Source organism: Chionomys nivalis, chromosome 7 (assembly GCF_950005125.1).
Source record: "Chionomys nivalis chromosome 7, mChiNiv1.1, whole genome shotgun sequence".
Taxonomy (NCBI): Eukaryota; Metazoa; Chordata; class Mammalia; order Rodentia; family Cricetidae; genus Chionomys; species Chionomys nivalis.
The window spans coordinates 12,072,551-12,086,412 of NC_080092.1; the positions used below are offsets into that span (position 1 = coordinate 12,072,551).

General features: G+C 44.5%; 1 protein-coding gene across 1 annotated transcript in view; it reads right to left on the minus strand.

The window, feature by feature from the left end:
• Positions 1-13,862, minus strand: part of LOC130878014 (ATP-binding cassette sub-family A member 17-like) — an 81,545-nt gene that overhangs the window by 4,074 nt on the left and 63,609 nt on the right. The window contains exons 19-25 of the mRNA XM_057775763.1: positions 12,970-13,243; positions 12,660-12,864; positions 11,677-11,896; positions 9,905-10,063; positions 4,476-4,654; positions 3,549-3,677; positions 1,727-1,921 (exon numbers count right to left, since the gene is read on the minus strand). Coding sequence (XP_057631746.1) covers positions 1,727-1,921; positions 3,549-3,677; positions 4,476-4,654; positions 9,905-10,063; positions 11,677-11,896; positions 12,660-12,864; positions 12,970-13,243 — 1,361 coding nt within the window. The remainder of the gene's footprint in view (positions 1-1,726; positions 1,922-3,548; positions 3,678-4,475; positions 4,655-9,904; positions 10,064-11,676; positions 11,897-12,659; positions 12,865-12,969; positions 13,244-13,862) is intronic.

The window sequence follows — 13,862 nt, forward strand, 5'->3', positions numbered from 1 at the left end:
AAGAATGGAAGAGGAGGGCTGGAGAGATGGCTCAGAGGTTAAGAGCACTGACTACCCTTCCAAAGGTTGTGAGTTCAATTCCCAGCAACCACATGGTGGCTCACAACCATCTGTAAAGAGATCTGGTGCCCTCTTCTGGCCTGCAGGCATACATGGGGCTGAACACTGTGTACATAATAAGTAAATAAATCTTTAAAAAAAAAATAGAATGGAAGAGGAGGGGTGCAGCTTGGTTCCCTCCTCCTGCTCCACACGTACCAAAAACAGAAGCGCTTAGTGCCCCTTATTTTAGGAGTCAGGAGAAGCATCTTGGTTTTTACTTTTCTTCTTTTTTAAGAAGTTACTACTAGCCGGGCGGTGGTGGCGCATGCCTTTAATCCCAGCACTCAGGAGGCAGAGGCAGGCGGATCTCTGTGAGTTCGAGACCAGCCTGGTCTACAAGAGCTAGTTCCAGGACAGGCTCCAAAGCCACAGAGAAACCCTGTCTCGAAAAACCAAAAAAAAAAAAAAAAAAGAAGTTACTACTACTTCCCCTCCTCCTCCTCCTTCTTCTTCTATGTGCAGAGGTGGAAATGGGTGCAAGGATGCCAGGGTTCATAACTGGAGACCAGAGGACAATTTTGGGGTTGTTCTGTCCTTATCCCTTCAGATGGGTTTCAGAGATGGAGCTTGGGCTTTTGCAGTGTGCCTGCACTCACTGAACCATCTCATTGGCTCTCACGTTAGAAATACTTTCTATTAGACATGTAATCTATCAGTAGATTTCCTTCATGGAGCATTTACATAAAGAGCCCTGGAGTCTCCACCAGGGCCTGTGGTCTGACTGGAATGTATGTATCCTCCAGACGTCTGTGCTAATGTAGGGTCCCACACAGACATGCTCTCCTAGAACAGATTGTTTGCATGAAGTTTGTCAAATGGCACCATCCCATATTTACTGTTGCTTAATGTGCCTTTCTAACTGAATGTTATGTTCTATAGATCACCATACAACCCTTCTCCCAACTCAGTTTAGCTGCTATATACCCAGAGAAGGTTTTTAATTTTTTTTTAAATTAGTAAAATTTGTTCTTTGATTACATCTTAAGATCCTGTCTCAAAACAAGACAAAAGAGTTACTAAAAGAGTCTGAGAGCCGGGCTTTGGTGGCACATGCCTTTAATCCCAGCACTTGGGAGGCAGAGGCAGGCAGATCTCTGTGAGTTCGAGGCCAGCCTGGTCTACAAAGTGAGTTCCAGGACAGGCTCCAAAGCTACAGAGAAGCCCTGTCTCGAAAAAAACATAAATAAATAAATAAATAAATAAATAAGAGTCTGAGAAAAGTTGTTGGGGACAGAGATGAACAAAGAGGAGGAACCTGTGGGATAAGCAGAAGTTGGAAAAGCCAGAACTACTAGATTCTACAGAGAAACAGGGAAGATACAGACTAGGGTGGCTGTAGGAGAAATGAGCTAAGAGAACATCCGAGGAGCCTCAGTGGTGGGAACCTCCACTGACCATGGCTGCCAACTGGGTCACCTGGATGGTACCTCGAATGACAGGAGGATGTGTGTTCCCTCATCCCCGTGGTTCCTGTGGGCATTTGAGAGCTAGTGCTATATCTGACTGAGAGTTCACAGAAGCATCTAGGGTGCATTTAGATTCAGGGGATTACTTTTTAGAGATCAAGCTCCAAGCTTCATGACCCTGAATCCAGTCACCGATATTGGTTGTGCACCGTACCCACCTTTGCCAGGTCAGACTTGACGTTGCAACCCTTGACAAAGACATCCCCTGAAGTGATGGGCTGCTCCCCAGTCAGCATGTTGAAAATGGAAGTCTTCCCAGCTCCATTGAGGCCAAGAAGGCCAAAGCATTCTTTTTCTTCAACGGTGAAGGACACTTTGTTCACAGCCAGCAGAGGTACTTTCCCTTTATAGACCTGAGAGACACGAGGCAGAGATGAAGAGAGGAGGCCAGCAGCCACTGCACACTCTGTCTAGCAGGTCTGAGCTGCCTCTTATGACCCAAGCTCAGACTACCTTCTCCTTCCGGCCACTACCCACAAAGTTCCCTTTCTTCCTACAGCCCCTGCTCATCGGCATCTTGGTTCACCATTTCTCGTTGTCTCTGAGCAAATAAAACCCTTTGATGTTGCTTAAGGGTTAATTTTTTTGGTTTGGTTTGGTTTTTTGTTTGTTTTTGTTTTTCAAAACAGGGTTTCTCTGTGTAGCCCTCGCTGTTCTGAAACTCACCCTGCCAACCAGGCTGGCTTCAAATTTAGAGATCCACCCGCCTCTGTCTCCACAGCATAGGCAGAGTTTTTGTCATTCGGGATCGCAAGCAGCTTGCTTCTAAAATAACCACTCAAGGACTTAATATTATTTATAAATGCTCAGCAGATAGCTTAGGCTTATCAATAACTAGCTCCTAAAACTCAAATTAACCCATTTCTATTAACCTATGTGCTGCGCTGAGGCTTGTGGCTTTTACCTCTCCTGCATGTCCTTTTTGTCTGGTGACTCTTCTGACTCTGTCCTTCTTCCCAGTGTTCTCTCTGCCCTGAAAATCCCATCTAGTCATTGGCCAATCATCGTTTTATTAGCAATGAGAGCAATAAATATTTGCAGTGTGCAGATTGTTCCACAGCACCCCAGTACTGGAATCAAAAGCATGTTGGGCTGGTTTTATTTTTTTTTTAAAGATTTAATTATTATGTATACAATATTCTGCCTGCATATATGCTAGCAGGCCAGAAGAGGGCATCAGATCTCATTACAGATGGTTGTGAGCCACCCCGTGGTTGCTGGGGATTGAACTCAGGACCTCTGGAAGAGCAACCAGTGCCCTTAACTGCTGAGCCATCTCTCCAGATCCCTATTTTTTTGTGTGTTTTAATCACTAGATACGGAAGGAAAACAACATGATTAACAAACCTGGGGTGGGGGAATCCTATAAAATACCCAGATATTTGAAAGGTGCCTTTGAAATTCTTCCTAGGAATCTCATAAGTGCGGGAGGCTCTATTGGTTTCCAGAGCCCTTGCCCACCTGGCGCCTCCACAGTTGTTATCTGGATAAAGGAAAGGTCAAGCCTATTTCATCCTTCTATTCTTTCCCAGGCTTTTAGCAAGCATGGCTCTCATTCTCAAGCCCTCCCTTTAACCAGGAGACCACAGAAGAGACAATAAAGGTACAATGATCTCTGTCTCTGAGTATAAAAATGAACGCAGGTGTGTTTCATTCTCAGACAGAGAAACCTCACTAAGTCTATCTTCCCTGGAAGCCTGTCTGCCGTCGTGGACCGTCCACAAGCCCAGCAGAAGACTGATTCTGTGTGTAAAATGCCCACAAGAAAAGTATCCTTGGCTTTTTAAAGCCATCTATAAGAACCAGGCATGACATATGCTTGTAACCAGAGTATTCAGGAGGCAGAAGTAGGTCCACGTAGGCCGTATAGCAGGACCCTGTCCCAAATCAAACAGACAAAAAGATAAAAGACAAAAAACAAACAAACAAAACAAAACAAAACAAAAACACCTAAAGGAGTAAAGACGAATCTAACTTTACCTTTGACACTTCTTTAACAATAAGTGGATTTTTCTTTAGTAATGTTTCAAAATAAAACTTGATGGTTTCTGCCTCATCTAGTATATCTCCATCTTCATCTTCCGGCTCTGTTACATCGAGGAATATTCCCTGTGTTCCCAAGACAAGGGTGGACATGTAACTGGACATGTAAGGGGTAGGAGGTAGAGCTTGGCTGCTGGCGTCAAGGAACCAGGCCTCTGTGGTGCACCCTGAAGGTACTGCATCCGTGATGAGGTAGGCACGCAAATCATAAACCATCAGCTTTCAGAAGAAATCAACGTAAAGCCCAGGAAAGGGAAGATGAAACAAAAGCCCACCCCCTCCAGTGTCCTCTAGAGGATGCTGGTTCCACGAGCTAACACAACAGACCTTTCTCTAGGCTGCTCATAGCTGACTGCGGAGAAGGTGTTTCACAAGGTGTTCTAGCAAGCCAGGGACTTGTTCCTGTTCAGCCGAGAAGCTGGCCTTTAAAACACCCCAGGTGTCCATCTATGGAGCAGGGTCTCAGGGGCTGAGTCAAGTTCTTCTCTTCCTCTGAGGGTCCCTGGACATGGGCTGTCACCTCTCTGCCCTGGGATCCCTCTGATATATCAAGGTAGCTAAAGAACACAGTAAGGAAGTTCTGGAGCGGTGGTTCCCAGCCTGTGGGTTCTACCCCTTTGAGGGTAGAGCAGCCCTTTCATAGGGGTCGCATATCAGATATCCTGCATATCAGACATTTACATTACCATTCATGACAGTAGCAAAATGACAGTTATGTAATAGCAATGAAAATAATTGTATGGTTGGGGTCACACAACACGAGGAACTGTAGTAAAGGGTCGCAGCGTTAGGAAGGCTGAGGACCACTGCCTTAGAGCCAGGCCTTGACCTGTTTTTACATGACTCTCACCTCTATTTACTCACCAATTTTTCCTTCCTAACAAAGCCAGAAAGCAGGGATCTCAGTTTGCAAAATGCATTGGCTTCAATGAGGAAAAGCAGGATGATGTACACAGGTCCCAGGACAGCCAGAGCAGTCAGGTACTTCCCTATCCCCAGAGACTCCCAGGCATAGATGTTCCGCTGGACCACATAGCCTTCATCTAATATGAAACAAGCAGGGGTTAGTTCCCCCTTCTGGAGGTTTTCAAAGGTGTTCCTCATCTTTATGTACGGCAGGTAAACTCCCACAGTGACGAGTATTACTAAAAGAAGCATCACTGTTATCAACGCCATCACGACTTCCAGCAAATAGTAAGCAACAGTATTTTCCCTTGCTTTAACCCACCGCTCTATAAAAACAATGCGATTAGCTGAGCGCGACAGAGCACACCTGTAACCACACCTGTCACCACAGTACTCAGGAGTCTAAGGTGGGCAGATGGCCATAAACATGAGACTGGTCTGGCCTACTTAGCAACTCCAGAGAGTCCTGTAATATACGAGAGAGACTGTCTTAAAAACAACAACAAAACAGTTCCAAGAAGTTGTGACTCAGTAGGGTCATGAACCCTGGGGGAAAACCTACCGCTGTTCTGCTAAATGCATGTAGCAATCAAATGACTCCTAATGACATATTGTTATACACATTAATCAACACATTGCTCAACCCTCACCAGAGAAGGTTCTTTTCGCAGTAGATGATAACTAGCAGAGAAGCCTATCACAGCCTCTGCAGAAAATAAAAGACTTTGGAAGGCTTGGCCCTAACTGGGAAGCCCATACTACACCCTTCTCAAGACTCGGTCATCCATGCAAAACAAGGGGCGGAAAGATCTTAAGAGCTAGAGGTGGTCACGCAATGGGGACAGCGTACATAAGATCTTCAGAACTTCAAGCCAGAAAAACTCCCAACCCAGCCGTGGAAAAGGGGGCACGGAGTTCCAGCCCTAACCGGGACGCTACTCGCAGAAGGTAACTGCTGGGAGAAGGAAAATGAGTTTTTCCGTGGAGTGGCACTGGCACAGCACCCAGCACCACACGTCAGGGCAGGCTTCCTGCTCACGTGTGACCAGCACAGACCCCACTCCATGCTTGTGTTGCTTTTAGAGAGGAGGAACTTGAAGTTGGATGGATAAGAATATGGGGACGAGCTGGAAGGAGTTGGGGGAGGGGAAAGGATAAAATCAAACATTTCACGAAATTACGAAATTCTCAAAGAACAAACAAATCGGGCTGGAGAGATGGCTCAGTGGTTAAGAGCGTTGCCTGCTCTTCAAAAGGTCCTGAGTTCAATTCCAGCAACCACATGGTGGCTCACAACCATCTGTAAAGAGATCTGGCGCCCTCTTCTGGCCTTCAGGCATACACACAGATAGAATATTGTATACATAATAAATAAATAAAAAAAAAGAACAAACAAATCATTGTTTTGAAAAAGTGTAATAAGAGGCTTTCCTCAAGCTGTATTGTATAAATATATGTAATTCTTGTCAATTAAAAAGTAAAAGGGGCCAGATGGTGGTGACACACACCTTTAATCTCAGCACTTGGGAGGCAGAGGCAGGTGGATCTCTATGAGTTTCAGGCCAGCCTGGTCTATAGAGCTAGTTCCAGGACAGCTTGAACTGTTACACAGAGAAACCCTGTCTCAAAAAACCGAGAGAGAGAGAGAGAGAGAGAGAGAGAGAGAGAGAGAGAGAGAGAGAGAGAGAGAGAAGCTGGAGAGATGATGGCTCAGCTGTTAAAAGCACTGGCTTCTCTTTCAGGGGATCTGAGTTCAATTCTCAGCACCACTCCTCCACTCCAGCTCCAGGGGATCTGATCACTTACACATACATGCGGGTAAAACACCAATGCACATAAAATAAAATTTAAAAACCAAATAAATAAAACAAATATAAAAAAGAAATAAAAGGGCTGGGCAGTGGTGGCACATGTCTTTAATCCTAGCACTCAGGATGCAGAGGTAGGTGGATCTCAGTGAGTTCAAGGGCAGCCTGGTCTATAAGAGCGAGTTCTGGACAGGCTCCAAAGCTACAGAGAAACCCTGTCTCGAAAAACCAAAAAAAAAAAAAAAAAAAAAAAAAAAAAAAAAAAAGCAACAAAAAAATGTAACTCAACAGTAAAACATGCTTATTATATTTGAGATAAAAAACCAACAACAATAATAATAAAAGGCTTTTCCTTATTTTCAATCATGTAGAAGAATCTCAGGAGGAGACGTGGGGGTTAGCTCAGTGGGAAAGTACTTGTTTAGCGTGCAGAAGACCTTAGGCGTTTCATCCAGTACTACAAACCAGACCAGATCAGCTCTGAAGGGTTCTAGTCTCTTTTTTTAATCTTATCTGTCTTAAATGTTTGTAACTATATATATTTGAAAATTATACAATAAATATATGCTCATTGAGGAAAAATAAAAAGAATGAAGTAGGCAATTAGAGTACTTTTCACTTGCTTAAACATTGTAATGACTGCATAGTTTTGTGCATAATTCTTTCATACTTTTATTTATATTTGTTGTTCACTATTGGTGCTCCACCCCAGGGCATCATGCATGTTAGTCAAATCACTACCAAGTTTCAACCCACAGGTATTATCTTGTTAGAATTATTTTCTGTAGATAGGTGTTTTGCCTGCCTGCGTGCCATGTCTGTATATCATCATGCATTTTACTGGTGCCAAGAAAACATTAGTCTCCCCTAAAATCAAAATTATAAATAGTTATTAGTCACTCTGTGGGTGCTGGGAATCGAACTCAGGGCTTCAGGAAGAGCAGGCAGTGCCCTTAACAGTTGAGCCACCTCTCTAGCCATTAATTTGTAAAATTATGTTTATTTATTTTCTTATTTGTGTGTGCATGAGTGTGTGTGTGTGCGTGTGCATAGGGCAGGGGGCAAATATGCTATACATGTTAGGAGGTTAGACAACTTAGGTAATCAGGCTTGGCAGCAAGCACTGAGCCATCTCACGGACCTAGATAGTATCTGTTTGTTTGTTTGTTTGTTTGTTTTTGTTTTTTCAAGACAGGGTTTGTCTGTAGCTTTGGAGCCTGTCATGGAACTAGCTCTTGTAGACCAGGCTGGTCTCGATCTCACAGAGATCCGCCTGCCTCTGCCTCCCAAGTGCTGGGATTAAAGGCGTGCGCCACCACCGCCCGGCTCAGATAGTATCTTTTAAAATGAATATGGAATAATACTATGCATTATCTTCTCCAATGTACTGCTTCACTTAATATATAATGGACATTGACCACATAAGAATATACAGATAAGGGGGCTGGAGAGATGGCTCAGTGGTTAAGAGCACTGACTGCTCTTCCAGAGGACCAGGGTTCAATTCCCAGCACCCACATGGCAGTTCACAACTGTCTGAAGATTCAGTTGGAGGGGATATGACACCTTCACACCAATGTATATAAAATTAAAAGTTAAATAAGTCTTTTCTTTTTTAAAAAAAAGAATATACAGATAAAATCACTTTTGATACTTGTATCTTCTTTTTTTTAAATTTTTTTGTTTTTGTTTTTGTTTTTCTTTTTTTTTTATTTACAATACTGTCTTGCCAATAGCTTAAGCATATTTGTGGCTAACTCTTTTTTTTTTCCTCATTTTTTTATTCTTTTTTAATTAAAATTTCCAACTGCTCCCCGTTTCCCATTTCCCTCCCCCTCCTCCCACATATTGCCCCCTCCCCCCGCTCCCCTCCCCCTATCCCCACTCCTCTTCTCCTCCCCCCAGTCCATTCTCCCTCCCTCTCGATACTGAAGAGCAGTCCAAATTCCCTGCCCTACAGGAAGACCAAGGTCCTCCCACTTCTATCTAGGTCCAGGAAGGTGAGCCTCCAAACAGGCTAAGCTCCCACAAAGCCAGTTCATGTATTAGGATCGAAACCTAGTGCCATTGTCCTTGGCTTCTCATCAGCCTTCATTGTCCGCCATGTTCAGAGAGTCCAGTTTCAACCCATGCTTATTCAGTCCTGTTTTTGTTTTTCAAGACAGGGTTTCTCTGTAGCTTTGTAGTCCTGGAACTAGCTCTTGTAGAGCAGGTTGGCCTCGAACTCACAGAGATCCACCTGCCTCTGCTGGGATTAAATGTGTGTGCCACCACCACATGGCTTATCATTTTCTATTGTATAGAGTACTACAATTTGTTAACTAGTCTCCTTTTGGTATACTTGTAGGTTACTGTCTTCCCCTAGCAAAGCACTGGTTCACATCAACACAAAAACCTACAGATTCTTTTGTTTGTTTGTTTGCTTGTCTTTTCGAGACAGGGTTTCTCTGTAGCTTTGAAGCCTGTCCTGGAACTCAGTCTGTAGACCAGGCTGGCCTCGAACTCACAGTTATCCACCTGCCTCTGCCTCCCGAGTGCTGGGATTAAAGACAGGCACCACCACTGCCTGGCTGAAAAAAACCTACTGATTCTTGAGTCCCATACAAAATTGCACACTACAGTCATCTTTCTGTATTCCTAGGTTCTGTATCTATGGGTTCAATCAATGAGAAACTGGGGGTGTCAAAACTTCTCAGAAAATAAAAACTGTATCTGTACTAAGCATCTATAGTTTTCTTCTTGTCATTATTCTTAAATATAGTGTAACTGCTATTTACATAGCATGTATTTTCATAGCAGTTACACTATATTAACTATTTTAGAGAAATTTAATGATAATTTAAAGTATGTGGGAACAGACTAGGGTATAGCTCAATGGCAGAACACTTGTCTAGTATGCACAAGGCTCTGTGTTAGATCCTAAGCAACACACACACACATTTATGCACGGGGGCGGGGGGGTGTGCAGATATGCATAGCTTATATGCAAATACCATGTCATTTCATACAAAAGGTGAATGTTGCAATGAGTTACATCTTGGTGGGGTGGCACATGCTTGTAACTGGGTAAATCTTTGCAAGGTCAAGAGTAGCCTGGTCTAAATAGTGAGTTCCTGGACAGCCAGGGATACATGGACTTTGTCTCAAAAAAGACAAATCATCTGGGTAGTGGTTGTGCACACCGTTAATCTTAGCACTCGGGAGGCAGATGCAAATGGATCTCCGTGAATTGGAGGTCAGCCTGGTCTACAGAGCGAGTTCCAGGACAGCCAGTGCTACACAGAGAAAGCCTGTCTCAAAAAACCAAAAAATAAAATCATATTATGTAAATTGTATCAGTATTAAAATGTCATCAGCATTGGGAGTGGAGAGATGGCTCAATGGTTAAGAGCACTAGCTGCTCTTCCAGAGGACCTGGGTTCAATTCCCAGCACCCACACGGCAGCTCACAACTATCTGGAGCTCCATTTCCAGGGCATCTAACACCTTTATGCAGACATAGCTGCAGGCAAAACACCTAAGCACATGAAACAAAAATAAATAAAACTGTTATTGGCTAATTTCATTCATAATACTTACAAACATCATTGCACTTAATATCACTCAAGTTCTTAGCATCGCAAAACTTTTTTAGCTCAAAGTTATAGTACAAATTGGAAAAAGCCATCCCCAGGCAATGTCCAGGAAGTACTAGGAACAAATGATCCAAGGAGTCTGAGAGTTCCGCGTAGCCAAGGTCTGCAGAGAGAACAGAAAGCACTGGTTTTACCTGCATGAGTCAAAGTGCACACTTCACCGTTCCTCCTAACCCACTTTAGTCCAGACCATCGTACTCCCAGGTCTCCAGCAGAAACCTGGCTTCCTCCTCTCCTGGCGTTGACTCCCTATCCATTCAAACTCTAAGCCACGAGTACTTTTCTTTGCTTGGTTCCTTCTGTCTGTCACTGCATAGCCTTGTTCTTGCAGGTGAGCCCGAAGAGCACACTGTGTCTGAGAACATCCAAGGGGGGCATGGCTACAGGAGGGCTGTGTGAACAGAGGTGGAAGGGTTGGAGGTGAGCTCAGACAGACAGACAGCACCGGCATGGCGGCTCACAGCATTTGAAGTCCAGTCCCGAGGAGTCTGACACAGCTTTCTGGCTGGGTACCAGGATGTAAGCAATGTACATACAGCCATTCAGGCAGACACTTATGCACATAAAATAATTTTTCTTAATTTTTATATGTATGAGTGTTTTGCCTGTGTGTATTTTTAGTACCTTGACCTCAGGAACCAGAGTTACAAATATTTGTGAACTATCATGTGGGTGCTGGGAGTAAAACCTGGGTTCTCTAGAAGAACAGCCAGTGTTCTTAACTGCTGACCCATCTCGCCAAGCCCCCAAATAAAAATTACTTTTAAAAATAAAGAAAGAAGAGGAAGGGAAGAAAACTCAGTCTGAAGTGAGGCATGAAAGCGAATGAGCACTGTAGGGCTGAAAGGAAGCCAGCAGCTAAGAACCTCCTGCTCTTCCTGGGGCTGGGGTTTGACTCCCGGGAACTGTGTCAGACAGTCCACAGTCACTTGTCAGCCTGGTTCCAGGGGATCCGATGCCCTTTTCTGACCTCCATGTGAACCCCCACGTATGCGCACATTCACACAGAAAACCCAGACACATACCCATGATAATAAAATAAATCCTAATAGAAAGAGCATTGCAGAGGTAACTTCTCAGGCATTTTGTCCACCCCGATCCAGACATGGTAGTGCAGATATGATGATGTCAGTTTCAGGTGTAGGTTGTAAACCGACTCAGTTTCTTTCTTACCAGGAGCCCTTCCTCCAATGCTGGCTCATTAATTTACTCATCTTTTTTTTTTTTTTTTTTTTTTTAAGTAAAGAACACTACATTTTAGTGAAATGCATGGATCACAGGTGAATAACGATTAGTAAATACGTAAGTTCATGTAAACTAGTACCCCTTCAAGATCAAGAACACTCTTCATTCTCAAAGTTCCCTGGCGGGTTGTTTGTCTAGTCAGCCCCTTCCCAACAACCCAGAGGCAGCCCCTTCTCTGAGTCTGTTTCCAGGATTAACTCTGTCTATTCATGGATTTAACCCAAGACGTAGCAGACTCTTCTGCTCAATGTAGTCCATTCTTAAACTGACCAATAATCTACTGAGTGGATTTGATTGAACTGTTTGTCCATCCCCTGTGGAGATGTGTTTGGCACACTCCAGGTGGGAATCTTCAGCCTCTAGCACCTGTGAACATTTCCTCACGGGTCTTTGGTAGACACACATTTCTGAGTGTGTAACGACCAGGGTTGTTAGAGCAGAGATTTAGATAAGACCTAGATGTGATCTCACCTTTATCGCTTGTGACCGTGACAAGCACAGTAGGGCAGATGCTCAGGAAGGTGAGCATTACCACCAGCTTAGCGCATGCGTTACCGGGACTTTTGAAAGAGAAGCTGACTGTGTAGACGAAGGGGATGGCGGCCCAGCCATACAGCATCATGATCCAGACCACCGCCGTGGTGCCCTCGTGATGTGCAAACGCTTCCTCCTTATACCACAAACACACCAGCTTAAGAAACAGAAAAATTTTGGAAAAGTCAGTGAGTGCCAGGAAGACAGTACTTTCTGCTTTAATTAATTTATGTATTTGTGGGGGTGGGGTGGAGTTGCTGCGTGTGTGCCAGGGATGTGTGGGTGGAGGACAGAAGACCACTCTCCAGTTGGTTCTTCCTGCCATCTTATATGATCTAGAGATTAAACTCAGGCCATGAGGACTGCGAGCAAACACTTTCACTCACCGAGCCCTCTCACAGGCCCGTCATCTCAGGATGTAAAACAAGCATTAAGAGTCCTTCGCAGGCATTCGCTTGTGAACTAAAGCCGCCCTGAGTCTCAGAAACAGTGAAGCAAATAAAGGACCAAGAGATGCTGATAAAACACACGGAACAAAGCAGGGGATGACCCACTCTGCACGGGATAATCGGGGAACCCTCGGACTACTTGATTCAACTACATCTAAGTTCTTCACCCCTGTTCTCTGGTTACCTACTTCTGAATAATACACACACATCTCCAAAACACTGTTTCTCATTGACTGGAGGCAGCAGTTCTGTGGGTGTTACATAAACACCCTAACTCAAGGCAGCCCATTTCTGAAGATATTAAACCTAAATGAACTTGACCACAGTTGGTGATGAGAGAGCTTTCGTACCTGCCTTTCTAGCCAGGACTGACTCAAAGTTCAACTTCCCAGCTGGTTCTGGTTCTGTATACCGCACTTTAAGGGGAGCCCCCGGCCCACGAGCATGAGCCCAGCACCACCCAGTACTCACCACTAGCAGGAGAGTGGGGACAAGGAAAGAAAGGAGATCCCACAGCAGCGCCGAGAGCCAGAAAGCAGCTGCGCTGACGCCACTGACAAACTGGATGTGCTTAGACTTAGTGTTCTCCTCTGTGACGGTCAGGATGGAGAAAGAGCTCGACAGGAAAGCTATTCCGAAAAGAAAATTGACAACAAGGTAATGTCCTTTAGGGCCCCTGTGAAAGACAGAACATGAGGCCACAGCTCAAGAAACCTGTGAAGAGCAGCAAAAGTCCCTACAGATGGGGAAGCTTGAAGCTGGGGGAAGGAAGCTAACGTACTGGTACAAGATACTCTCGGAGAGCTCTTTGGCGGTCTGAGGTTGAGGGTAGTTGGTTGTGGTAATGGAAGCATTGGCACCGGAAAGAAACTTGAAGAGAAAATTGTCCACCAGAGCCAGAGCCAGGCCAGGGGAATGGTACGCCTGGTTGTTGAACAGTGCCTTCACCGTGGTGCGGTTATTCACGTCTTCAAAAGAAGCTGCCACCACATAGAGCTTATCAAAATCCTCAGGAGACGTTTTTGCCTTTTTCAGTAGGAAGTCCTCTACAGGACCTAGAAGGGAGTCAAAGGTACACAAAGAATTGCTGAGAAAATATCACATCAGACCCCATGGCACACAGCATTCATCATGAGCCTCCCCGCCCCAACGCCTCCAGTCTTCCATTCCTTCTGGGTACCCTACCACCAACCTCACACACATCCAAAAGCTAGACCCCTCCTGCCCTGCTCTATACGAATTCCAGATGATCTCCAAATTTCCATCTTTTAAGTCCTTTTGATTCCAACTACTTTTCCCCTTACTACCACCTCAACCAGGTCTAGCCCCATAATGTCTTTCTGGATCATGTGGTCCCAAACAAAACCCTTCACCTTCTATATAGTTTCTCTGTACTTAATAATAGTATACTCAGACCTACCAACTTGCTGGGACTCTGACCTTTAGGCAAAGCCACATATCCAAATACTATAAAATGTACTTTCTGTTTTGTTTTGTTGTTTGTTTTTGAGATGTCTCACTATGTAGCCCAGGCTGTTCTGAAATTCACAGAGACTGGCCTGCCTCTGCCTCCTGAGTGCTGAGACTAAAAGCCATGTGCAACCTTGCCTGGCTTAGAACCCATTTTCTATGTTATAGAAAGTCAGCCCCAGTGTAATACACAGAAAGGCGGTG